The sequence below is a fragment of the Bactrocera neohumeralis genome, chromosome 6 (genome assembly GCF_024586455.1).
Source record: "Bactrocera neohumeralis isolate Rockhampton chromosome 6, APGP_CSIRO_Bneo_wtdbg2-racon-allhic-juicebox.fasta_v2, whole genome shotgun sequence".
Classification (NCBI taxonomy): domain Eukaryota; kingdom Metazoa; phylum Arthropoda; class Insecta; order Diptera; family Tephritidae; genus Bactrocera; species Bactrocera neohumeralis.
The window spans coordinates 68141994-68169179 of record NC_065923.1 but is presented as its reverse complement, the minus strand read 5'-3'; the positions used below and the strand labels follow the sequence as shown (position 1 = coordinate 68169179).

General features: G+C 34.4%; 2 protein-coding genes across 9 annotated transcripts in view; both read right to left on the bottom strand.

Annotated features, from left to right (window-relative positions):
* The window catches only part of LOC126763781 (rab11 family-interacting protein 3), a 170013-nt gene extending 146846 nt beyond the window's left edge, over nucleotides 1-23167 (bottom strand). For 6 of the 8 annotated variants that reach the window (XM_050481573.1, XM_050481577.1, XM_050481576.1 and 3 more), the window contains exons 1-2: nucleotides 22626-23167; nucleotides 20055-21249 (exon numbers count right to left, since the gene is read on the bottom strand). The gene's annotated coding sequence lies outside the window, so the exon portion shown is untranslated. The remainder of the gene's footprint in view (nucleotides 1-20054; nucleotides 21250-22625) is intronic. The other 2 variants (XM_050481574.1, XM_050481575.1) reach the window with 2 other exon arrangements.
* A 1576-nt stretch (nucleotides 23168-24743) lies between these two features.
* On the bottom strand, nucleotides 24744-26840 carry LOC126762049 (tryptophan--tRNA ligase, mitochondrial). The gene is made up of 4 exons (XM_050478533.1): nucleotides 26589-26840; nucleotides 26365-26526; nucleotides 26016-26278; nucleotides 24744-25957 (listed from the first exon to the last, which is right to left on the bottom strand). The coding sequence occupies exons 1-4, from the start codon at nucleotides 26724-26726 to the stop codon at nucleotides 25039-25041; spliced, it is 1482 nt and encodes a 493-aa protein (XP_050334490.1). The 5' UTR covers nucleotides 26727-26840; the 3' UTR covers nucleotides 24744-25038.
* Between the last annotated feature and the right edge of the window lie 346 nt (nucleotides 26841-27186).

The window sequence follows — 27186 nt, the reverse complement described above, 5'->3', positions numbered from 1 at the left end:
TACGGGGAAGTTAAAAATTGGCTGTCTGATTTGTTTGCTTCAAAAGCCAAACATTTCTATTGGCACGGTATCCACAAATTGCCAGAAAGGTGGTCAAAACGTGTAAAATGTTAATACTTTGAATACTTTTTTTCTTCCCCATTCAAAATTAGTTTTTAATTTTCACAAAAATACGCTCATTTCATATCGGTGCACCTGGTAAGCAGAGCAGGAGGCTTAATAGTACATTCTACGCAAGGATTGCTTTTAGAAAAAATAAAATTTTGGATTAAGCTACCACCATGACTTGATCATACAAGTTATTAACTGATAGTCAAACTTTCTAGTCACTCAGTTCTTGTGGCAAAAATATTAGTATTATTGTGGCAAATATATAATGATTTAAGAAATGGCTGAGTATGCAGTTCTTCGAAGAAATTGACGGCAGCCTTCATATAGATATCGAAAAAGAAATATTATTACATTATTTTTATATTTATATGTATACACATCACAATAAATTCATACAATAATAAAATACGCCCATAAAATCACTGGCCATCCACATTCTTTCAAATACACCCACCAAATGCCACGCTTATCAGCGACAGCTGTCAAACAAAACATATGTTTGTCAGTACATAAAATCCGAAAGATCCACCCACCAACGATGCCGGCCAGCTGTTGCGCTAAATACTACAAAAAATAGCTGTCAAGAGCATAGATTTCGTTTAAAAATCAACAAGTCCATTTCTAATGCTCCAGAGGCCTATACAGTAACAACAATAAACGAAGAACAAAGCGCACGCCAGGCAGATGGCAGTTGGCAATATGGCAAACGAAATTCAAACCTACAAGTATAGCAACAACAAGTGATGCGCTAATGCAATTAGGATTTGTAATGTACGCTGAGCAATAAATTATGGCATAGATCAAGATAATCAAGAGAGAATGTCGAGAAGCGGCGCTGATGGACAGCGCACAAAGCGCACGGCAAAGAGGCCACAAGTTCAAGTTTGCCAACGTCATTGCCGCTCTCCATGCAACGCTCGTTTCATGTGCTCCAGTGTAGTTGCTGGCGCATAAATCAGAAACATATTGAAATTGTTTAGAATTTGTGCGCATTAGAGACCGATCTTTTTATGACTTGCCGGCTCAGTTAATGATCGAAGGCTGCGGCGTGAAGATTTTCATTTATTTTCTTGTGTTTCTTGTTGTGCTTCGATTTGTAGCTCATTTGCGCCAACTGTTGCATTAACTTTTTTCTTGTTGCAGCAGCCATTAAGCAATTTGTAATTTTTCGACCAATAAATCGCTTTTTGTTTTTGATTTTTTTGTTTTATTTGGCTTTCTGTGCATCTAAGTGTGTTTCATGGTTTTATTAGTGAAAGGAAAATCATTTTGATTACAACGAAACACCACTCAGCCGATTGTGGCATGCAACCGCAAATTAGAAATTTAATCTCCAAGAAAGTTGAAGCACGAAGCCTTCGTTTATGGATAATCAAATATAATTTTGCTTATGGATTTGGCGAAAAATAGTAAATAGATAGTAGTTCAAAAGCAGGTGAATATTAAGTTTTTAATTTTAGATATTTAAATCTAGGTAACAGCAAGAAAGATGTTAAAAATCGGTACCTAAATACCTTGGAGGGTTTATTTGGTAATTTTAAAAGCAATAGTAAGACTTTGTTCTTACTATTTTTTCGTCTTCGGCTCACCATTGCCACGATATGGACAATTGATAGTCTGTTTCCGGGTCGTAAGCATAGCTCCAAGGCTCATCGCCAGTAAAAATACGTTTCATGACATCCTGGTAGTCGGAAAGCATTGTTTCACAGACGTTAACGCGACGTTTTTTTTGAAAAAATTTAGTAATTTTAGAACCAATCGTGCTTTCACTTTTCTTAGGCCCAAATGATCTGTCACAATGGTTTCTGATTCTTTCGATATTCCAAAGAACTCTGATTGTTAGTCGTCGGTTCTCAAGCACTCAAGACTTTATTTTATTGACATGTTGACATTCTGAACGTTTCAGCACCAGAAACTTGAAAATTTAATGGAAAAATGTTGGCGATCTTATAATTTCTTCAACCAAACATTGTAACCATTTTCCGTCTTTTTTCTATTAGTTGCCATTACTGTTTCTTTATTAGCATCCACTTCAATTCTTCAACATTATCTTATGTTATAAGAATATATATATTATGTAAACACTATATTTGATTAGTTTCACCAATACGTTTCTTCTCCTTTTCGCAATTTGTCTGTCTACTTAGCCTATAGTCCATAATTATTTACTAGAAAACCATAATTATTTTCTTCCACGTATTCTTTTTCGTTTCTACCACATTTTATACGTGATTACATAAACTCCGTACCCAAGAGTATGCTTTACTCTACACCACTTACCAATAAACGAACGTGTCTGACATAAATATTCTGACTCTAGGCAGTCGGCCACTGGCGTAACTTATTTACTCTCTAGTGGTTACCTCTTCAGTTATTAATTATGCAATTTTTCCATTACGCACATCCGCAATAAGTAACATTTATGATAGCTTCGAAGACAGCACAGTGTGGAAATAAACATGAGCAATATCTAAATTTTCTTGATTTATAATTATGCAACGGCTAATGCATGCCAATTGAGAATAATGAAAATCGAAAGATTATGGCTATTAGATAACATATTACGCTTGAGCCATAATATGGACAAATGCAAACTAAATGGAATACGTAATGAGTTATGTATTAATGCAGTACAAATTCTAACGGTGGTTTATATTTGTATGTGGCATTGAGAAGTAAAAAGAATTAATAAGTTTGAACTCAAATTTTACAAAAAATACAATAACATTACAGTTTTAAAAAATGCTCTAAACCTAACGTTCAAATATTCTCGTGTCTCATCCCTTATACATATGTATGAATTTAGATCCTCAATTCGCACAAACTGAAAAAAAAACTTTCACTCCGACATTTAGATTATCTGTAAATCAAGACCTTTACAAACCACTTGTAAATTACAAAAGCAAAAGTCTAACAGAAATCCAGCTGTTTCCGGCAATTGTTGCGCAGCACTTGAGAGCATCTCTTCGCAGCTTGTAAACACATGTAGTAGGTTATGTAAGGACTGCACGAGAGTGCAGATCGAATTTCCAATAACTACCTGCTAGTGACATGAGCGTGTGCGATCTTTCAATATGCCCTTTATCGATATCTAATAAGTATTGGGTGTGAGTTGTAGGCATTTTCAAGTGCAATTTGATAAGAGCGCGCTACCTGCAGTGCAGAACCAGCCCTGTCTACAGTGTACAAGCATTTACGATTATCTGTGTGGTGCGCATGAAAGTGATGATCCAGCTGTTTTTCGTCTCTTTAGTTTTCCTCAGAATCGCTGAAGATTTATAACTTATTTGCTATTGAGAAATATATATTTTTTTTGTTCTGCATTTCAAACACATGTTTCCACTATAAATACATATGTACGACAACTAATTTAACAACTGTTATGTGATTTTTAATGGGATGACTTGAGTATTTGAAATTTAGGTATGTTGAGTTTGTACAAAATTATTTTTATGGAGTGTTATGCAAGTACAAACGTTAGTTTTCTTTGACATATGGTTTGTTAGTCGTCTGTGATTCGTCACTGTTCGGCTAGTAACGTTCGCGCTTTGTTCTTTTGTCAAAAAAGCAAAGGTTTACAGTTGGCTTCAGTACCAAAGAGTACTCTGATTATTAATTTGAAACAAATGTATTTCGGTTTTCCAACTATTTGATTTATGCTAATAGCTTGTTCGATTCGACACTCGTTAAATTTAAAGCAAATCAAAATCTAAAGTATTAGGAAAGTCATTTGCAATTTTTGTGGGTATTTAAACAAAAGATACAAATTTAACAGTGATTTCCACAAACAAATCTCAATTCACTACTAGACTATAGTTATAGGAATTAAGTTGAAAAAAAGATTTTTAAAATTTTTTTCGTGAGTCTTTTTAAAGAGGTACATATATTATTTAATAGAAAAATAAAAACTTTCTACATTTACTGAATTTGATGTACTTTAACGATTCATTTAGAAAATTTTTTAAATTTTAGATCCTATAGCCGATCTACTGGAGAACCTCCGAAAAAAGATGTCGGACGGTGAGGAAGATTTTTCTGCTTAAAACCACATCTAATCCAAATAAAATACAAAACAAATACAATGACTAGATAAATACAGATCGATCATTAATCGAGGAACTTATAAAAATTTAGACTTTTTTAATAATTATTGGTAAAAAATTTATTTAAAATATCAAAGAAAGAATTTGTCTCAAACTTTGGATTTCTAACCAAATTTCGTGTGCGAAATCGTTGCGAATGTTGGATGCTTACAGTGATTCAGTTTTATCAAAATAACAAGCACACGAATGGTACAAAGCCTTCAAAGCCTCGAGAGATCGTTAAAGACATGCCTCGTTGTGGGCGACCTTCGACTTCTTCAACTGATGAAAATATTAAAAAAAAATGAAGGATATAGTTCTTAAAAATCGTTAGGCAAGTGTTAGAGAGATGGCAACAAAGCTCGACATCTCTCGCCAGTCCGTTCGAATGATTTTGATGAATATTTTGGGTATGAAACGCGTTTTTGCTCGACTCGTCAAGGTAAAGTTGAATTTTTTCAAAAAGAGTACCGTAAGCAGGTCTCTTTGGACATGCTTAATCGTGCAAATTCCAATCCCACATTTATGGAGAGTATTATAACTGCCGATGAGACATGTGTTTATGAGTTTGACATGCAAACAAGTCAACAATCATCGGAAAGGGAAAAAAACGAGCCGAAATCAAAAAAACCACATCAAAGTCGCTTAAAAATTAAGTTGATGCTCTCTTTTTTGATAGTCGTAGTTTGGCGCATCATGAACTTGTTGCGGAGGGACAGACGGGCAATTAAGAGTTCTATTTGGCCGTGCTGAGGCGTATGTGTGAGAACATCCGTCGAAAACGTCCGGAATTGTTGAATAACAATTCATGGATTCATGGATGATAATGCACTATCGCATCGAGCCACGATTGTGACCGAATTTAAAGCCAAAAACGCAATGAATAACATCGATCAACTACTGTATTTACCAGATTTTACTCCGTGGGATTTTTTCTTGTTCTCCAAAGTGAAATTGCCGCTTCGTGGAATCCGTTTTCAATCGATCAAAAAGATGAAACCAAATTTGCTGAGAGAGCTGAAGGCCATCCCAAAAAGTGCTTATGGGAAGTGTTTCGAGGAATAGAAAAATCGTTGGCATAAGTGACAAAATAAATATTGATCAATAATTAAAAATTTTGCGCTTTATTTACAATTTTCGGGTACTTTTTTTTCAAAAATCTGCAAACTCTCAGAGTTACAACTGAATCATACCACTGCAGTAGAACTAAAAAAATATATTTTGATAACTAAATTAGATATATACATATAAACATGGAAGTAAAGTATATGCTAATATAAAGAAGTATATAAAATAATTCACCGCCATGAAACAAAAAAAAAACAAATGAATGCCTCTCAAGAACGAAACCAAAAACAATCTGGCTCACCCTCGCTCTCAGCACCAATTCTGTAAATGAAAACATACTGTATATGTACATCTAGAATCATTAATGTAAATACAAAAATGCTGTGAAATCACGAGCTCACCTACAACAACAACTGTAACTGTCAACACACCAAACAATCCACCACAAACTTTCGATAACAACCCAGCCAAATATATAATTTAATCAAAATTAATGGCCGCAATCAAAGGGAATATGGAGCAATACGAAAACAAAATGAGCCGGAACACCAAAATACACAAACTAATAGTCTAACGAAACTGAAAAAGAGCAAAACTTGAGACATATTAAGAAAAACAAGCCACCAAGCTTTTAAATGAATATGGAAGAAATTTACTAACAGCGGCGCTTCGATATTAAATATGGCGGAAATTGGGTCAGGGGAAAATGTAGCTAGACACAAAAGCGAGCATTTAAATATTTCAAGTGTATAAATAAAGAAAACGACTCAATTCCGATTCTTGCAGAGAATTCTGCCATTTACACAGACTGGGCGCCTATAGAGCACCATGGATCTTAAAGTTTTTTCAAATAAGAAGCTCTTTAAAGTGGAATTGCCGAACTACATATTAGTTGTTAACACAGTACGCAACGAAACAGTGAAATAATTTCATGAGAAGCAGCCTTGTAGTTTTAATTTACAACAAACGGGTCGGGAAATGGTCGGTAGAGAAAGCTTTCACCAAAATGAAAGCCTTGGCAAATCTTCAGCTAAAGATTATCAGAAGTTGTCAATGAGAATATATACAATGTACATTCATACTTGTAAATGTACATATACTCATACTGATAACTTAGTCTCAAAAACTGAGAGACAGAAACCAGTTAAAAAAGCTTTCATCAAACTGAAAGCTTCAGCGCATCTTCAGCTAAAGCTTTTCATAATACATCGGAGATAATATGTAACATATATACTTAGTATATAATAGTATTCACATTCGCAGAAAAAATTTACTTACTAACTTTGTCTCCAAGAAAGCAAGCACCAAACAACCAGTCGAAAGAGGCTTTCGTCAATATGAAATCTTATAAACGTGAAAAGAATAGAATACAGTAGATTTTAATGATTATACATTATATACATATAAACCTTACATTCGTTCAGAAATTGAATCGAAAATATTTTCTCAAGGTAAGAATGCTTCAGAAACCAGTTCAAAAGAGCTTTCATCAGTACGAAAGCTTAGACATATTATATAGAAAAATAACCCAATAAATTTTAATGAAAATATTTACATATAATTTACATTTAAATTAAGTGAAATTATACTTCATACTGTGAGCTTTTATCTATTCTTTCGAGCTTTAATATTTTCTTTGTGATCACTTTTTCATCTGAGGATATATAACATGAATTTTCAAAATTGCTGTGATTTTCAATATGAAGAGCTTTCACTTAATTAAGTAAATTTAAAAGCACTAAAAAGCTTTGAGCTTTCGGTCATAATTACAATACAGCTATACTTATATTGAAATTAACTAATTCATTCGTAATTGTAATCGAAAAAGTTGTCTCATTATTCAAAAACCAGTTGAAAGCAGCTTTCACCAATATGAAAGCTTAGGCATGTTATTACATAGGAAAAACAATCTAGCAGATATTAATGAAAATTTATACATATAATCTTTACATTCGTTGTGAAATTTAAGCGAAAAGTTGTCTCCTAAAACAATTTATCAAAGAACACTTAGAAAAGCTTTCATTAATATGAAAGCTTAGGAATTCTAATATATACACATTCATGAAATAACGATTATTCGCTCAAAAATGTTGGTAAAAACTGTTTCCTTATGAAACAAATCTTCAAAAGTTTGTTAAAAGCAGCTTTCGTCAATATGAAAGTTTCAGCAAGTTAACAAGAAAAGCAAACTAGCATCCAAATTAAAAGAAAATGCATTCAATTTCCAAACAAGAAATATAAAACTTGATCCTGCATTTAACTGCCGCACTTGTCGGAGACTACTAAATTGAGTTCCATATAAGAAACTTTGTACAAACAGCTGCCGTCTTCTCCAACTTTAGTAAAAAGCGGAAATTTATATAATTCTCAAAGCACTTTTTAATTGCGAGTAGACATGTAAGCGATGCTTTTTAAAACAACATGTTCACAACTTTGCAAATTGGCTTCTACACAAGAGCCTCCACAACTCCCACTCAAGATGCTGAGCACCAAAAAAGTTGTAATGAAGAAAAAGTGAAATTAAATATTTCAACTTAAGAATTCATCAAATAAACGAGCATGAGTGCGGCTATTTTTGGAAGAAAGCGCACATGGCGCACCACTGCAACAACAACAACACTAACAGTTCTGTGCCACTAGACAAATGGGCAGACAACAAGGCAGAGCGGCAATCGGGCAACACGCCAGCTACAATGGTACTTAATGACTTGCCGGCGAATGGCAGCGCGAGTGAAGCGACTAAAGACATCAAAAAAGCATAAATTCTGCGATTGTGGAGCACATAAAATTGGAAATTAAAAATACATGTAGCGGTGCAAAATTTGCTCGCGAAACTATGCCTTCGCGGCGTTTCAAAAATTTCTAGTGAGCGGGTGTCTGCGCGGCACCGTTTCGGCACAATGCGTGAGTGGCGGCAGGAATGTCTTGTGGCATGCGGAATGGTGTTGCATATAGAACACAAGTGAACTGGAGTAAGCATCTGGGCGGGTAATTAAAAGGAAATAAATGCGAAAGATATGCGCAAAAGAGAAAAATATATGAATTTACTTTTGATGAAAAAGCTGTGAGTGTCAGCGGAAAATTGGAAACAAAGATTTATAGCCTACTAATTGCAACACAAAGCCTGACAGCAAGAAGACTCAATGAAATTGGCGCAAATTGCAGAGCCACACTAATTGGTTGCCACTAAAGCGGGATTTTTTTTTTACTTTTTTTATGGCAAAAGGAATTTTTTCGCATAAATTTTGCAACGATGAAGTAAGCTGTTTGGAAAACCAATGTCGACACAGCTGTTTTCACTTTATGAAATATCGAAATTGCAGCGGAAATTTTACCAAATAAAAGGTGACGGCAATAACCGTTAAAATATTTAATAGCAGCAAAAACATTGTTTGACGTTGAAAAGTTAATAACCGTGCGGCAATTCACCTATTTAGGCACGTTTGCTATGGTCTTTTTTAGAAAGGGTTTTTTTTTTTTGTAAAAGTAAATTTTATTGAACTTGCTTATAATTTTTATTTCAACTCATTTGCTTAATAATATTATTTCAAATTTTCACTCACTTTTGTTTTATTTATGCGCGTTAAGACCTAGAAAATAAAACCACTTTTGCGGCTTTCGAACAATCGCCAAGGTAAACCAGTTTGTAACTTTTGTCTGTGTTAAATTGAGCCGAAATAAAAGCTGGTGAGTAATGCGGCGTTATAACCAAAAACATATACATATACATATGTATGTATATATGGTCAGACATATGAGTAGAAACAGCAAAACAGCGACAAAACTTGAGATAAACATCTGGAAATTAGCAAAGTGAGCAAAGGCGTAGACGAAACCGTAGACAAAAGCTTGTGGTAGACAACAGCTGTTTGGCATTGAAGACTACCCACACAAATTTGATTAAGTAATCAACTAAATTGTTGAAAAAGAAATTCAGTGTAGAAGTTTATATTGAATACGTTTAATATATAATTATTTTATTTATGAAATTTTTTTTTTTTTGTTAATTTCACAACCCACATTAAGAAGATCATTGAAATGATGATAATAAAAGTTTTAGCAGAAGAAAGAGCTTTCATTCCTTTGAGCTTTCACATGCTATTACGAGCTTTCATATTTTCTGTGGGATAGTGTTTTTTAGCTGAGATAAAAAAATATTTATTCACTTTCATTGTGATTTTCAATATGAAGAGCTTTCACTTGTTAATTAAGTCATATCTACAATTCAATAGCATCAAAATATTGTATTTATTTTAGAATAAAAATAAAAATTTCAAAATAAATAAATAAATTATATTTAATACAATATTATAAGCAATGTAATAACTGCGGAAAATAAAAGTACAAAATATAGCAATTAATTTCTTTGAGCTTTCACTTCTTATTGCGAGCTTTCACCTTTTTGCTTTTGTGTTCGATTTTTTTCTAAAAACATGATATATTGATATTCTCTGTTTCTTAGCTTTCACTGGTTTTTGTGAGCTTTCATGTTTTTAGAATATTTTTTCTGCTGAGAATAAAATATATTTAATTTCTCTATTATTTTTGTGACTTCAGTATAAAGAGCTTTTACTTGCAGTAATATATACATACAATTCGACAGCATAAAAAAGCTTAAGATTTTCAGTCATATTTACAATTGCTTAAAAATAAAAAGCTCAAAAAAATTAATAGAATAAAATAAAAATTTATAAGGTAAACTTGAAATTTAAAAACTAAAAAGATATAGAAAGTAATATATAATTTAATTGAGCTTTCACTTTCATAGCAAGCTTTTATATTTTATTTGAGATAATTTTTTTTTGTTTTTTTTTTTCAGAATATTTTCGCTGTTATTGATTCTCAATATGAAGCGCTTTCACTTGATATTTCCAGCTTTCATATATTCTTGGCGATTTAATATAACAAACTATAACAAAAACCTAAAAAGGTACAAAGACTTTCACAAAATAAATGGAAATTTGATTAAGTAAAACTCTGTTTGCTCTACGAAACCACATATATCCGTAAGGCAATGCCGGCGACAACAACAACAACAAATGTGTAAGATAATGCAATCTTAAGCGCAGAAGACGCCACTTCCGTTAATATAGACACAATAAAGTTATGTTTCTGAGCCGAGCACGTACCAATTGTAATTAAAGTACAGACATACCAACAACTGTATGTAAGTAGCAGCATCTACAGTAGCTGAAAACCGCAGCTGCCACTTCCTGCACTTACAAACTCACGCGTATATTTGTAGAGCAGCGCAAAATCCACTTCATCTTTTTAGTGTCTGCATTTCTCTTTTCTTCATCGGCAAATAACATATTAGCGGCTCATTGGTTAATCGGAAAAATATCACCGAAGAGCACAATCAACAAAATGTGCGAGTGTTATAATCACCGCCAAGCACGCGCAGACAGGAAGTGGCGATAAAGGATGTTAAGCATTATGTAATAAAGTAAGAAATCGATGGAAGTATTATGAAGAGACACGATACAACTTAATGGCAGGAAATAGGGAGAAGGACTTCTTTATTCATTGTAGCGCTGAAAAATGGGTGTATAAAAATTTCAAACATTTTGCGAATACCTTTAAGCTATATTTCTAACCTAAAAATAACACTTACATTTTTACTAACCGGGACTAGTTCATCAATCAATCAAATTTAATCAATTTTAACCCGGACTGACAATTACACTTGTATAAGCCACTGCTTCTCGGTTTCGGCTAATTTTTGGTGTGCCATTTGATTGTTGTCATATTCTCACAAAACCTACATCTCATCAATACACAATGCATTTAATGAAAGTAAGGTGCTCAGCTACGTTGTCAAGCATCCGTTTTGAGTCCCCGACTTCGTTTTTGCAAAACATCTTTCGGTACGAGTCTAGTATTTCCACGCTTCATACCCGAAACATTAACTAAAATGTATTGAGCCGATGCATAAGATATGTTGGGATTCTCTGCTATCACTTTGAGGCCGACACGACGATTTTCAAGTACTGTTTCTTGAACATTTTAGCAGAGGTGGATCGGCTACTCGCCTGAGGCAAAGGCTTAATGGCTTCACGACCACAATATGCGCGGTGTGGGATAGATACCGAGAGTTGAAGAGGAAAGCATTACACATATGCCGACAAAAAAAAAGAGGCCGGAATACGAGAGTATAGAGAGTTTGAGAAGCTAGCCGAAAAGGGTAATGCTCGGGAATTCTATGAAAAGATGCGGCGACTAACGGAAAGTTTCAAAACCGGAGCATACTCTTGTAGGTTCCAAAGCGCTGATCTATTGGCTGATGCCAAAAGCATAAACCAATTTAATTTATTCAAAAAGCACTAAATACCAGGTAAAATCAGGTGTTATTCCCACAAACTAAAAATAACCCAGGTTAAGTTTACTGTAAGATATCACACCAAGCTTCCTTCTGTGTCGCAAATAAGTCAAAAAGGCCGCCAAATAGATGTCAACTGTCACGACCACAATTCGTCAGTTTGGCAGATTAATTGCAGAGGTGAATTAATGCCACAAATCTCACATACCAAAACAGAATACGAGAGACAAACAGAATTCCTAAACCCAAATGACAACGACTAATGATAATGCGACAGACAATGGAAGCAAGATGCATTGCAAGCAATTAAAGCCACAAATAGCAATGAAATGCACGTACAGGAATTATGCTAGACAACGAGATCGAAACAAAAAAGGACACAAAGTAACAGCAACAAAAAACCGGGAATAAACAAGAAGCAATGCAGTAAAAACGTGCAGTGAAAGTAGAATAAAGCAGAAAGTAGAATTGTGCAGAAAGTAGCTAAGATACTGGTGAGACGAGTGATTTACAAAGCACGCAAGACGGATCGACCGGCATTTTTGGACATTTGATTACTAAATATTGGATTAGGGGGCAAAGACAGTTAGAGGAATAGTATAGCAGAGTGAATGAGGAAGAGGGCGATTGAGAGAAAGATAGTGAGTGAGAGAGAAAACGTGAACGAGCAAAGTAGTATGTTTCTCACAAGTTTAAAGGACAGATAAAACAAGTTGAGGGTACGAAAAAGATAAACACGTGCAGGTGCGGCAAAGGCGCTGTATTTGTTAAAAAGCAAGTGCGATGAATTTTTTTGAAAACACATGTTACTAATCAAACTCTGTCAAGGAAATGTGAGTGTAGTTTTCATACATACATACATACATATGTATATAGCGAGTATAAAGGCAACGCCGCCTTGACTGTCTTGAAGGTGGTCGAAAGAAATTCGATAGTAAAAACGCGCCCATAAAAAGTGCTGAGGCAATAAAAACAGATAAAAGGCCGCGTACATAAATACGAGTATAAAGCGAAATTCTGCAGTGCAATGAAATTGTGCGCTTCCGCATTGTGGTTATGGAGAAGCAGTCAGACATAAAAAAGGAAATGAGAGGTAGAAAAAATCACCAAGAATTTCGTATGCAACTAAACGACAGCGTCGGCAGCTAAACAAAAGCGTTTCGGAAGCGAGTGGCGGTCTTCAAAGACAATGGCAACACTAAACACTTGTAAATTACCAGCGGTGAGCGACCGAAGCGAAACGCATAGACAGACAAATGGACGGACATACAAACGAATGGATGGCTGATTCCGATGGTTGGTTGGTTGGCTGGACTTGTGCTCGTGGGCTTTGCAAAGTATGAATGAACGCGCTGACAAGTGCAAGAGAGCCATTACCTGCGCATGCCCGAAAATTATTCAAATAAAACTGCATACCAGCAACATACATATGTACATGCGTATGTATATTTGTGAATAACAGGTCTCTTAGTGGAAGGCCGTGTGTTTGAGGTACTTCAGTGCTTTAGTACTTTTCTTAGGCAAATCAAAAATGCTTAAATAAACAAACAAGCGGCGGCATGTAAGCACTCATATTATGTAGTAGCGCTTTGTTGTTGCACAATTGCCGGTTTGTTCTTGGCTCTTTGCCGCCGCATAGCGTGCTGTAAACTACAACAACAACTGCAATAATAATAAGTACATGCGCGGCAAAATCATCTTGTGTTTGTAACTGTGCCAAGGAAACGTAAATAGCAGCACACCAAAATGACTACAACAACAGCAAATAGCAACAGCAGCAACATCGTGTCTGCAAAATAGCCAGCAATTTTTGAAGTTATGACAAAAATTACAGAAAAAATACAAGAAAAAGTTAATTTCGGCTGCAACGTAGCCATAGCACCCTTCACAGGGTATAAAAAGATTTTATCATGATATTGATGGGTCAGCTTGTATATAGCTATATGCTATAGTAGTCCGATCTGTATAATATATTGGGAGATTGTAGCGCTGCCTTCAACAATAATTTATGTTAAATTTCGTGAAGTTATATTGACAAATAAAAAAGTTTTTCATAGAAGAACTTGATTTTGAACGTTCAGTTTGTATGACAGCTATATGCTAGAGTGATCCGATCTGAACAATTTCTTTGTGAATTATAGCAACGCCAGAGACAATAATCCGTACCAAATTTGGTGAAGATGCTTCGCCAAATAAAAAAGTTTGTCATACAAAAACTTGATGTTCCACGATCAGTTTGTATGGCAGCTATATGCTATAGTCGCACGATCAGAACATTCTCTTCGGAACTTGTACAAATACCTTAAATAATAATCTGTGCCAAATTTGGTGAAGATACCTTGCCAAATAAAAAAGTTTACCATATAAGAACTTGATTTTTAACGTTCAGCTTGTATAGTGGATATATGCCTTAGTGCTCCGATCTGAACAATTTCTTCATAAATTGTAGCAATGGCTGAGATAATAAGCTGTGCCAAATTTGGTGAAGATAGTTGCCCAAATAACAAAGTTTACCATACAAGGACTTCAGGGCTATATGCTACAGGTCAGCTTTTTAGGGAGAAAGAATGTGTACAAAATTTTAGTTCAATATCTCAAAAACTGAAGGGCTCGTTTGCTATATACAGACAGACGGACGACTTAAATTAACTCAACTCGACAGGATGACGAAATCTCGAAATTCGCCATAACTGGAGCTTTTCAATTGGCAATAACAGTCAAATTTCATACAAATTTAGTGCCATAACTCGAAGTCTCTCTAATTCACAGTTTTATTGTAAATTATTTTATTTCAAGTATGGAAGTTCAACTGTATTCATTTTAAAGGATCTCCGAAATTGTCTTCTGGATATTATAAACTCCATGCAAGCTGTTCAGGGCATACGAAAAATATTATGCAAATGTAGCAATGCGTGCAAGCTTTGCCAAAAATTACAAAATTTTGTTTTTCTCTCTTTTTTGGCCACCATCCATGCTACTCAAAAAAAAGAAGGAAATGAAAAAAGTACCGTTTTGCAAGTATCCGCCAGTTGGCAGCTCTTTGGCCATTTGTCGTTGTCTGTCGGCAAATAAAAAGCGTGTAAATATGCAGCCGCTTGCACTTTAGCAAAAATATCAAATTTCCATAATGACTATGTTGCCACCGCCACTTAAGTTGCCCAAAAGTATTTGCGCTACATACTCATGCACTTAAGCACACTCCCACTTGTTTAATTTGTAGTTGCGCACATTGCTTGGTACCTTCTGCTTTTTTAGATGGCAGCCAGCTGAAGTGCATTTCCTTGAACGTTTAGCGAAATTCAGTGGTCTCTCTTTCTTCTCTTTTCCATGCGCTGACATTCCGCCTTAGTCTGCAGTCTTCTTCATACCTTTTTTTGTCTCAACTTTGCTCTACTTGCGCGCTTCGGAGTCCCTCATATATTCTAAAATTTATGGTTATGACTCTCTTAGTGCTGTAGATTTCTTTAGAAAATGTTTTAGTGCCATGTCTTTTGTGACATTTATGCTTGAGCTGTCTGCCCTACCCTTATGTCGTCATTATGTAATTTTCTGCTGCAGCGTCGATTGTATAACAAGTGGTTCTTGGCTTGCAACGCAGCTGCAGGAAGTTGTGCTGCAGTTTGACAAGTACTTGAGTAGTTTCTCAGGAAAGTGAAGTAATGTCTTTGAGAAAATTGAAACAAAAGAATACCCTTGTAATAAAGAGTTGTCTGAAGTTTAACGATTTTAAAAATTGCTGAAGCATGTTAAGGCCACGACCTCCTAAAAATAATGTGTTGATTGTGGCTTGGAAAACACAAGAACATCCTGAAGCCTGGATCGTCAAAAAGAATCAAGTGTTGATTGTGGCTTGGAAGACTAAGCACGTCCCGAAGGCATGGTCTTCAAAAACTAAATTGTTGATTGTGGCTTGGATAACCAAGAACGTCCACAAACTTGGAAGACTAAGCACGTCCTGAAGTCATGGCCTCCAAAAAATAAAGTGTAGATTATGACTGGGAAGACTAAGAACGTCTTGCGCGACCAAAAAAGTTTGAAGATGAGAAAGTGGTAGCATTACAGTGTCAAGATTGCTGTCAAACACGAGAAGTGCTCGCAGCATCTTTGGAAGTCACTCAAGCAGCCAAATTGGAAGCCATATGAATGGAAGCCAAGAGACCGTGAATGTCGTTTGCCAAAAATGGTGCTTGAACGCTACAAAAAAGTCATGTTTGAATCAGATTCTAAACGTTAATGAAAAATGATTTCATTAAGACCCAACGGCAAAGCCAAATATACATCACGCCACGATAAGGTTCTGTACTTGTGGGATCAGAAAGGCATGCTGTATTATGAGCTACTAAAGCCGGTTAAAATAATAGGGAACGCTGCCGACAATAACTAAACCAATTGAAACGAGAGATTGCTGGAAAACGATCGGAATTTGCGACAAGACACGAGGCAATAATTTTTCTTTATGACAATGCTCGACCTCATGTTGCAAGACCGGTTAAAAACTATTTGGAAAACAGCGGTAGGAAAGTTTTGCCACACCCGCCTTACAGACCAGACATTGTTCCTTCTGACTACCACTTATTCCAGTCGTTGCAGAACGCCGACAACGGAATAAGAACAGCATAACAAAAATTGGCTGGATACATGCATGACAGCCAAGTCAACGCAGTTCTTTTGGCATGGAATCCAAAAATTGTCACAAAGTTGGTCAAATACTATAGCTTCAGTTGGGCAATACCTAATCTGGATGATGAAATGGAAACAGTCAAAGGTTAAGTCGTAACAAAACAGGATTCTAGCAATAATATCATAACTTGGAGCATCGAAGGCGATGAATCTGCTGTATGAAAAAAATAGGCCGAAAAAGTATTATCAAGCAAAACGAAACGACTTGGAGGAACCAAGATTGAGATTTATCGAGATTGATGTATTTAAAAAATAGGCTGTTACCGAAAAACCAGTATCAACAAGCACGAGACGAATTGGATGACCCTAAAAAGAGGTTGAACGAGACAGCTGATTCTCTATTAATATTACGGCAACGTGTTACATAATTTATGAATATTTGGATAAGCGACGAATCTCACAATTGATCAATTTACTACGCCTCAAACCAATGAGAACTATAATGTAATGCATGCCGGCTGTAAGACTGTCTGAACTCCTCCTTGATTGGCCAGCCGAAGCAACTGTTTTAGCTGATGAGTGCGACACCTTACGGGCACTAAGTAACCTTTACAACAACATAGCATATGCTCCGCAACTGGCTGCCGACTTTTTCCTGTTCCCAGGCGTTAAGAAAATGCTTATACGAATGAAATTTAGCGACGATTTAGAGATAATCGCCGAGGCCGAGGCTTATTTTGAAGCAAAATCCCGATCGTATTACAAAAATATTAACGAAATGTTGAAAGATCGTTTCAATGAATATATCGTCTTCGATGATCACTATAATGAACAACCAAAACAAAGTTTTAGTGAAAAATTGTTTTTTCTTTAAAACGCCATACAAATTTTCAACTCAGGAGCCATCATATTAGCTCAAGATCACAAGCAAAAGAGTATCTTGTAGAGGAATCAATATAAGACAAGGCCGGAAGCTTGTAAAATTGAGAACGAAACGCCTTGGAAACGTTATTTTTCTTCGATCAATGCACTAAAATAGTAGAGGCTTAGGAACACTTAAGCCTAAAGTAGTGTCAAACCTCGCTTCAAGGCAACTTTAAGTAAAATACTAAATTAAAATATATATGAACACTGTATAAAATCCTAACAACTTCCTTATAATGAACAACAACAAAATTTAGTGCAAGAAAACATTAATCAAAAACAAGAGAAACTATAAAAATAAAGTCTGTAGTTATAAAATTCGATATAAAAAAAAATTACAAAAAAATATTAGAAGAAATGTTTACCACAGGGGAATGGGTGTGAAAACTAGTATGCACGTGGAACGTAAAAAATATATACAAATTTCATATCTTTATATACACAACAAAAGAAAACATAACCGCAATTAACAAAACGAAAAAATTAAAAAAGAAAATCACACAAACTAAAGAAAAAAACGAAAAAAAACGCTGGTGACTAGTACGAAGCCAAAAGCGAAGATCCACCGGTAAAATGACAAACATAAAACCAGCGAAGACAAGCAAGCAGTGAACAGTAGCAGCAGCAATAAGCAGCAGAAAACCGCTACCTACCAGCTTTTGGGCAACACAAACCCTAAATCACTACTAACTACCACGCCACATTTTGTATGCATGTTGCTGTGCACCGGTGTGTGACGGCACAAACCACTAACCATTACATACAAGTATTACATACATACCAACATATTAACTAACGAATAAGACAAAAACCAACACTAATAACAATAACAAAAGCGACAAGAAAAGTCATTAGAGGCGCACAACTGCCAACAGCCAACAGTCGACAAGCCGCAACGCCAAGCGCTCTTACCAATTTTAGTGGCTTACCAACAGCGCGCACTGTTTTGTTGGTGTTGCTGCCGCTGCAACTGTTATATGTTCGCGCATGTTGCCGGTTACAAATATGGCTGTGAGCCGGCGATATCGCCAATTGGTACGTACGAATACCAACGCCTTATCGCTGCCGCCAACCGCTCCACCAAGCTCAAAAACGCCTGCTCATTCAATGCACCGTGATTTACTCTCGCTATGCACGCTCCACACGCTCTTTTGGCATGGAGCACAGCAATAACAGCTCAGTTGGCAATTGCAGCGGTGCATGCTCGTGGATTACGGTTTTTCTTTGATTGCATTGCTTCTTTTTTCTTTATTTCTTTTTCTTTTTGTCTATTGAATGCTAATCTCCGAGGTGTAAGTGCATTTTGATGCTGAATTTGATTTCTCCATAAATGCTAATTTTATGTTGCGCTTATGCGCATGAAATGTTGCATTTTTTCTCACACTCGTCTTCATTTCTGTATGTTTACATGTCAAGGGGTTGTGTCAGTAGAGAGAATTATATAAATTGAGCTGAAAGCAATCATATTTTCAGCACTCTATGAAAGACTTAGTTTTTGAAAACTTCTTTCGAATGCTTGATGTTTCCTACCTGATGAGATAACCGTAAGTTGAAGATCTTTTCCACAACTTTTTCGAGTAGTATGCTAACAGTTACCCATAAAATACTTTCTCTTTTCATTAATCTGTATTTGGGAACTAAGAAACACAACCTCTAAATTAAACTTCAAAAACTCTAGATGACAACTTAAACGTCTTGTATCGTATTCCAAGAACAAAACTAGAAGACGTATAGCAATATACAATAAAACTTATTAATAAAAGCAACACTCTCTACGAACTATTCTGGAAACGCATTAAACCTTCAGAGACAGTGGCGTAGCTACAACTTCGGGCGCATGGGGCCAAGGATGTTCTGCCGCCCCCTTTATCTACCTACCTACAAGTTTCATGAGGTGGTTCGAACAAAAGTGAATTTTTACAAAATACCTTCGATATTAAGTATATAAAATTTAGGAACTAGAAGCCACGCTAATTCTGAAGTTCCACAATTCTCACAATACGGTTTTTGAGGAAATTGATAGTAAATTTACAAGACATCTTATTAATAGCCATAGAAAAAACCCATTTTCTCCCTATATCTTGTACACTTTTGACACAATTTGCAGGAATTTTTGCCCGAATTGGAGTTTTAAATACCATTTTGCCGCCCCCCAAGACGTTGCGCCCGGGGCGACGGCCCCCTTCGCCAACGATCGAATGAAATATTCCTCACCGCTCTGAAAACAACGTTTCGAGAAAAACGCGCTTAAGGTTTTGAAATTTCAAAAAAAAAAAAATGTTTTCCTTATTTTTTTAAATGTTATAATATGTCTAAAACATTTTCCTAAAGTTTCAAGGCAATCGCAATAAAAGTGTCAATCTCATATGCCTTTTTTTCCTGATGGGACGGCTACTTCAATATTTGATCGTATTTTTCTCGAAATTATGCTTTCAAATTCTGTGCTCATAATTTCTTAGAAACTAGTGAAAAGTCTTATTGTAAAATTTCACAGTTCTTCTAAATAGGATGACCTCGTGACCTCGTGATCGATCGGAATCTTTTCGGAATCGGAATTTTTTTCGATACTACTAATTTATTCCAGATAATTTATGATAAAGATTAGACCTAAAATCATAATCAAAAATATATATTTTTTTCCAAACAATTTTTTGAATCCTTCGTCTATTCTGCCGACCACTGCGAAATGACGTTTTTGGGCGATGTCTCCGAAAAACAGTGAACAATGCCTGGATTTTCAATTTTTTTTAATGAAAAATTCACAAAATAATCAAATTTGCTTTTTGATATGCTCAAAAGTTGGAATAAATTAATTAATTTAATAACCATTTTATAAACAATGCAATGAACACAATTTTAGGTTCATAAAATGAGTTTTACGAATATGAGAAACTGACTAAAAAATGTTAATAATTGTGCATTTCACTTACCGTTCTCAAAACAAATCTGCTTCCAATCCAACTAGAAAGAATTTGTTTACACTGCTTTGCCTTTCGATCGCTTTTTTGACCGCTTGTTGCACAGGTAGTTGTTAGGTAGTCTTCCGTAAATTATGTTTGAGTCAACAGAAAACGGGTTCTGGTTATAGTTTGTATAACCAAAAAAAAAAAAAAACAATACACACAAAACTCGAACTTGCAACACAAAAACAAGAAATTTCAACTAGAATGCCAACGAGCACTCTTCACACACACTATATCTTTTCTGCACTCTTTCCATGAATTTGTTAGAACTTGTACACTCTTATTTCTTGGATATATCTGTATGTTTGCAAAAGTTGTGTTTGCGCTCGCTCAACGCACTTTGCTACACACTTTAATTGTAAATTATACACAGAAAATTATTTGACATTCACTGACATCGACTGCCTTTTTTTCGTTTCGGGGGCGTATTTGTATTTTATTGACGCAGATATTTTTGCACTGAAATGGAATACACTTTACACCTTTGTTATTGCAATGCACAAGTAATCAGTAATTATAAATATATTTATGTATTTGTAAATATAAGCAGCAATATTTTATTGTTTCACGTTTTTTATCAGTAACTGGTTGATTTTCAAACCTTTTTTTTTTGTAATTTTTGCTCGCGACACACACTGCGTTTATCCGCCAAAAAATGCGCTGGAGAAGCGCCGAGATCAACAGCTACGTAAGTACTTAATATTTAAATGTTTTTGAGTGTATGTGTGCACACTGAGCAGTCCACTCGTGGCTGTTTTGAGAGTCCAGACGGTTTTCGGGAGTGAGCACTCGCAAGTGTTTTGAGCGAGTGAACAGGTAGTTTTTCAATGCTTGTATACTTAATATAGTAATGTGGTTGTTGCTGTTTTATCTGCTGTGAGATTTGTTTGCTTTTAATTTGTAGTCGTTGTTTAATTATTATTTTTACTTTATTGCTGGTTTTTACGTGTTTGTTTGTTATTGTATATGTAGTTGTAGACGTTATTTTAGATTGCTGATTTTTTCGATGTTGTTACGTTTTTAGTTAACTTGTTTTTGTAGCTTTTTGCCAAGTAATGTTATGTGAAGTATTTAATTTTGCTTACACTTTTAAGCGTTTGTTGTTTTTTGTTGCGCTGAGACTATATTCATTTAAAGTTTCCTTTATGTTTTATACATTTGACTATGGAAGAAAGCAAATACTTAAATATTAGACATTTGAAGTAAGCAATTTATTATAAATTCTTACATTTGTTTGAAAAATGCATATAGTATACATACATACATATGCATGTGTGTATGTAATTATTCGATTTAAGAAATTGTTTATATTCTATAACTTAAAGTTGTCGCGCATTAAATTATTGAAAATTTTTGAAACTTTAACTTTTGCACCATTATAGGTTAATATTTACAGAAATTTTCATTATTAAACTATTTTTTAAAGTATTTCTAGACTCAAATTTAGTTTATTCGTGAATAAAATTTTTGAGAATTTTTGAAAATACCTTTTATTATATTTTTCGTTAATTATTGTAGACATTTTAGAAAATTAAATTTTTGCAATAGTTTTGATTAATTTTTTAAGCTTTTTAGTCTCAAATTTTGTTTTTTCGTGAATACAATTTATGAAAATTTTTCAAACTTCCTTTTTTCAATAAATTTTTCCTTAATTTTTATAGACATTTTAGAAAATGAAATTTTTATAGTATCTAGTTTTGATTCATTTTTAAAGCATTTTTAGTCTCAAATTTTGTTTTTTCGTGAATAAAATTTATGGACATTTTTGAAAATTAGTTTTTAAACTATTTTTTAAAGCATTTTTAGTCTCAAATTTAGTTTTTTCCTGAATAAAATTTATGGTCATTTTTGAAAGTTAATTTTTTTTAATATATGTATTTTTCTTTATTTATTTATAGACATTTTAGAAAATTAAATAGATAGTTTTAATTAATTTTTAAAGTATTTATAGTCTCAAATTTAGTTTTTTTTCGTGAATACGATTTATGAAAATTTCTGAAACTTCCTTCTTTCATTAAATTTTTCTTTAATTTTTATAGACATTTTAGAAAATTATATTTTCATAATAGTTTTTATTAATTTTTAGCGGTTGTATGATCTTAAAACTCATTCTATTTACTGTATGTCAGCGCATACTTAATTTAAGCATAATCTGAGCTATACATTTCAAGTGAAGAACTTGATATTTTAAATATAACAAACGTAAACTAGTTAAAAATATGTATGTAATAAAGCATTTTTCATGTTTATTATTTTATTTTTCACAAAGAAATTAATCACATGAAAATTACTGCAATTTTTTTTTAAGTCTAAACATTGTTTAACCATATTTTTACCATAATTTTCACCACATTTTTTTTTTTTTTTATTAAAACCAAACATACTTTGCTACAACTTTTATCACTATTTCATTATGCTCAAATATGCATAGCATAAAAATTCGGCTTTCACTTCACACGCACGTCTTCACACATACATACATATGTACATACTTGTACACTGCACTTTACTCGTTCACTTTTTTCTCGAATATCTTACCTATCATTCATTGCACTTTAATGGCCATTTTTTTCTTTTGCTTGCAACATTCGATGTACAATTTATTCAAATTTATATTATTTACAAAAACACACACTACATTTACATACATATGCGCTTATATTACTTGCAAAGTAATCACCACAACTGAGTATTTGTTTAAAACATCCGATCTGTGTCTTCGCTGTTATAGATTCTGTAGCCAAACAACTAGTAAAGGCCAAATAAATAGTTTGTACAAAATCACAGACTGCACTTCGGCTCGCCCGTGTTTGTTCGCGCACACACAACAACACTTTATGATTATTATTTTACCAAAATATGTTTTTCAATTTGTGCTAAACATTTACTAGCTATTTGCCAAGCTACTTTGGTAACAACGCTTGCAGTATTTGTATTTTAATAATTTTGCTTTTACTCGTCACAGGCAGCCATTTCACAAAATCAGTTGCATTTGCCGAAAATTTACCTTTTACCTTTACTCGCGCGCGTCTGCCGACAAACCGAACACACTAAACGCATTGAGTAGTTACCGCAAACTGTGGAGCTCTCGTAGCCAACGATATTAACCATCCGGCTAATCGGGCAAGTAAACTACTAGCTGGCCATAAGTGCAAATGCACTCAATATCTGTACATGGTGGTTTTCTATGTATTAGTGTGCCAGCCATTGAGTGGCGGATATAATTTTTCGGTTAGTAAATGCTCTTCGTAGCAAGAGGGTAGAAAGAAAGTGTGTGAGAGTAGTGAGTGGATGGTGTGAAATAAGACGACTTTATTTTGAGCTACGGCATGAAGAATGAGGGGAGATGCTATCTAAGTTGTTAACACTAAATATTAATGATAAATATATTAAAAAAGGATGCGGATGAATTGTCGGATGGATAATTTAAACTCAGCATAAAGATAATTTGTTGTGATTGAAATGATGTTTTTCGTCGATTCGCCAAAATAATTTTATTTTGCGAATTTTTAAGTACAGAAATTTGGGATTTAAAAATTGATTCTCAATTTTAATTAAACTTTTGGGATTACAAAATAAACTTTCAATTATTATATAATAAATTAAACTTCAGCTACTGATTTCAGAACTAAAAATTTAATTAAAAACTATTTTCTCTTTTAATCCCACTTTTTGGATAACAAATTAAATTTTCAATTTTTAATTCTGATTTTGAGATAAAATTACAGTTTCTTTCCGGCATTTGGATTAAAAAAATTAATTAAAAATAAATTTTTTCTACAATTTTTGAGATTAGAATTTTTTTCCTTTTCTTTCCCGTATTATTGATTAAATAATTATTTTTTTCGGATGAATTTTTTTTTCATTCCGGTATTTGTGATAATTTTTTTTTATTCAGGTATTTGAATTAAATTTTTTTTCAATCCAGCATTGGAATTAAAAATTTAAATGTTTGAATTAAAGTTGTTTTTTTTTAATTAAACATTGTTTTTGTATAATAATTTTTTTTGTTTTGAGTTTAAAGTTTTTTTCATTCCGTTATTTCCAATTTAAAACTTGAAAATTATTTTCAATTAAGGTTTTTGTAATCAAAAAATAACATAAAAATTATTCAAATTTTAATTTAATTATTTTTTAATGCATTATATATTTCCTCCACGCATTAAAGTTTTTTTAACCGAGTGTAGCTTGCAACTGAGCGTTGAAGTAAAGAGAATTCGTATTATTAAAGAAAGAGAGAGCCAAAACTTGTTTACTCGATGCATTCAGCATCGTGCTCTCTTTAAGAAAAACTCCATGAAATAGGCAAACCTTTAACTGCCCACTTAATTGCACAGGTAGCCATAAAATACGAGCATTTCTTAACGCTCTGCTCCAGTGCTTTCGGTGAGAAACGAGTATAACATAGTTATGTGCAAGTGAGAGTGCGCTCTACTGCAGCAAGTACAACACAACGAGGACGCCGTTTTGGTTGGCATCTCTTGCGAGTGCAGCAGCAACAACAAAATCAGGACACAGATGCTTTATATTGGGCAATGTTAAAAAGGCGTTGTCATCTCCAAATTTGTGTTAAAAATTTGGTAGTAATATAAAAATTCTGATTTTTTTATGGAAGTTTTTTTTTAGTTTACTTTTTTCTTTACAATAAAACACAATTTTTTTCAATAGCGCAAATTTATTTTCCGCATCAAAATTTAATTATAAAATAAGTTTAGAAAAAAAATTGCATTTTTTTTAATTTGTCAGCTTAAAGCTTAAGTAGCAAATTTAAGCTTGCTACTTATTACTGTTCAAAACAAAAATAAGCAGAAAATAAAATAAACGCTCTAAAATAACCTAACGCACAGAAAATTTATACAATCAAACGCTCCTAAATACACACGCACCCGAAAATCTCACACACAGCCAGTGGAACAACTTAACGGTACTAAAGAATTTGCTACATTAATACCTAAATCTTGATCTCTTTTTGTTGCTTGTCTCCCTTTACTTCATTGGCATCCATTGCCTTCTTTGGTACCAAAGCCTTCGTCGTAACCGCTAACGATGCTTCCGCTGGCTTGCTTGTCGGCGCTGCTGTTTTAATGTCCAATTTCGGCGGCACATTTAAGTCCATATCCGTGTTTGTTTGAATTTCAACACGCATTTGTTGCTTTTTCTCGACGCGCAATTGTTGTTTCGGCACTAGTGGCACCTCGACGTCGCCTATCTTTTTCGTCTCAACTACCGGCTTCTTAGCTTTCGGTATAACTTTCACCTCTTCCTTGTGTTCTAATATGGCTGGCATATTGGGTAAGGCACCCATGCCAAGCTTTTGCTTTACTTCTGCTAAAGTAGCAGCAGCGGTTTCTCGCGCTTTCTCAGCACCCATCTCTAGCAAATATACCAATTCGTTGCGCCGCAACAGCTGTTGATTGATTTTATTACGTATGGGACGCAGATGTTCGACAATCTCTTCGGCTACTATCATTTTGTATTTTCCGGTATCTATGCTCTTGGCCTCATCGCAAATTTGTTGCACACTCTTACCAGAAAGTAGTGAATGTATGCTTATTAGATTACTAACACCCTGGCGGGTTTCAGGACTATAGTGCACGTCCGAACAAAAGTCTGTGACGGCCTTTTTGACTTTCTCTATTATGACGTCGGCATCGTCGGTTAGACTTATAACCGCTTTTGGATCAGCATCGGACTTGGACATCTTTTTGCTGGGATCACGCAGGGAACGTATGCGCGCCGCACTCTTATCACTAATGACGGCGTGACAAATCGGGAACGTATTTCCGTATTTGGTGTTGAATGTGCGTGCTAAATGTTGCGTAAGTTGTATATGCTGTATTTGGTCCTCACCAACAGGCACATGGGTTGATCTGCAAAATAGAGATTATTATCATACTTAATAATTTTGTGTATTGGAGATTAATATACTTATAAAGCATGATATCCGCTGCCTGTAACACTGGATAAACAAATAAGCCCAATGGCACCTCTTTCACGGCTCGTGTCTTCTCCTTATATTGTGGCAGATGACCCAAACGTGCCATAGTTGTCATGCAGCCTAATATCCATGACAGTTCTGCATGTTCTTTCACAGCAGATTGCACAAACAATGTAGACTTTTCGGGATCAATGCCGCATGCCAACATTGCTGCAGCCATATGAAATATGTTTTCACGCAAAGTGATAGGATCCTTTAACACATTTAAGAAAAATCGTCGATATTTTAGCAAACATGTATAAATTGAGGTTAACTTTCGTACGCTGTTAAGCAACTCACTTGTGGCACTGTTAATGAGTGCATGTCGACAATGCAAAATGATACATCCTCTTTGGCATTCTGTAACTTTGTCCAATTTTGTACTGCACCAAGATAATTGCCCAAATGCAAAGCACCAGTGGGTTGTATGCCAGAAAAGACCTTTCGCGGGTATTCAGAGTTCTGCAATAAAAGTTCTTACATAACATATTTTGTGTTAATTTCCAAACATGATTATTATGTACATCTATGGTATCTTTGGTTTTATGCACTGGACGCATGGATATGCCCTTTCGCGGCTGATTTTGTAACAGCAATGTTACACTGCTTCCACGCAGTGCATCGCGTGCGGCGACACTTGACAACACCTTTAAAGAATTCATTATAAGTTACAAAAAAAAATACAATATATATTTAAAATGTTTTATGCTTTTAGTTAAATAAAATTGGATTATTTTGCCAAAAGAAAAATTTCTGAACTGAAAAATTGAATTGGACAATTTTTTTTACATTGACAGTTCTGGTTGCCAACTTCATACATTATGTAAAATTGAGGAATTTCTGAGTAGCGAAGAAAATCAGTGTGAAAACAAAAACTGAAAAAGCCTGACGTAAATAGTAATTTTTTTTTTAGATTACTTTTGCAGAATATATTAAACATACTATTCTTAAAAAGAATTAATATTTAGTTTAAAACCATTTACTAAACACATGTATTAAGTTACTCTTGAATAAGAGTACATTAATTTGTGAATATATGAGATATTCACCAAGCAAACATACATATATTTCCTATTCAGTAGAACAATCTTTGTCATTATTGCTGTAGCGGTATTGGTAGTT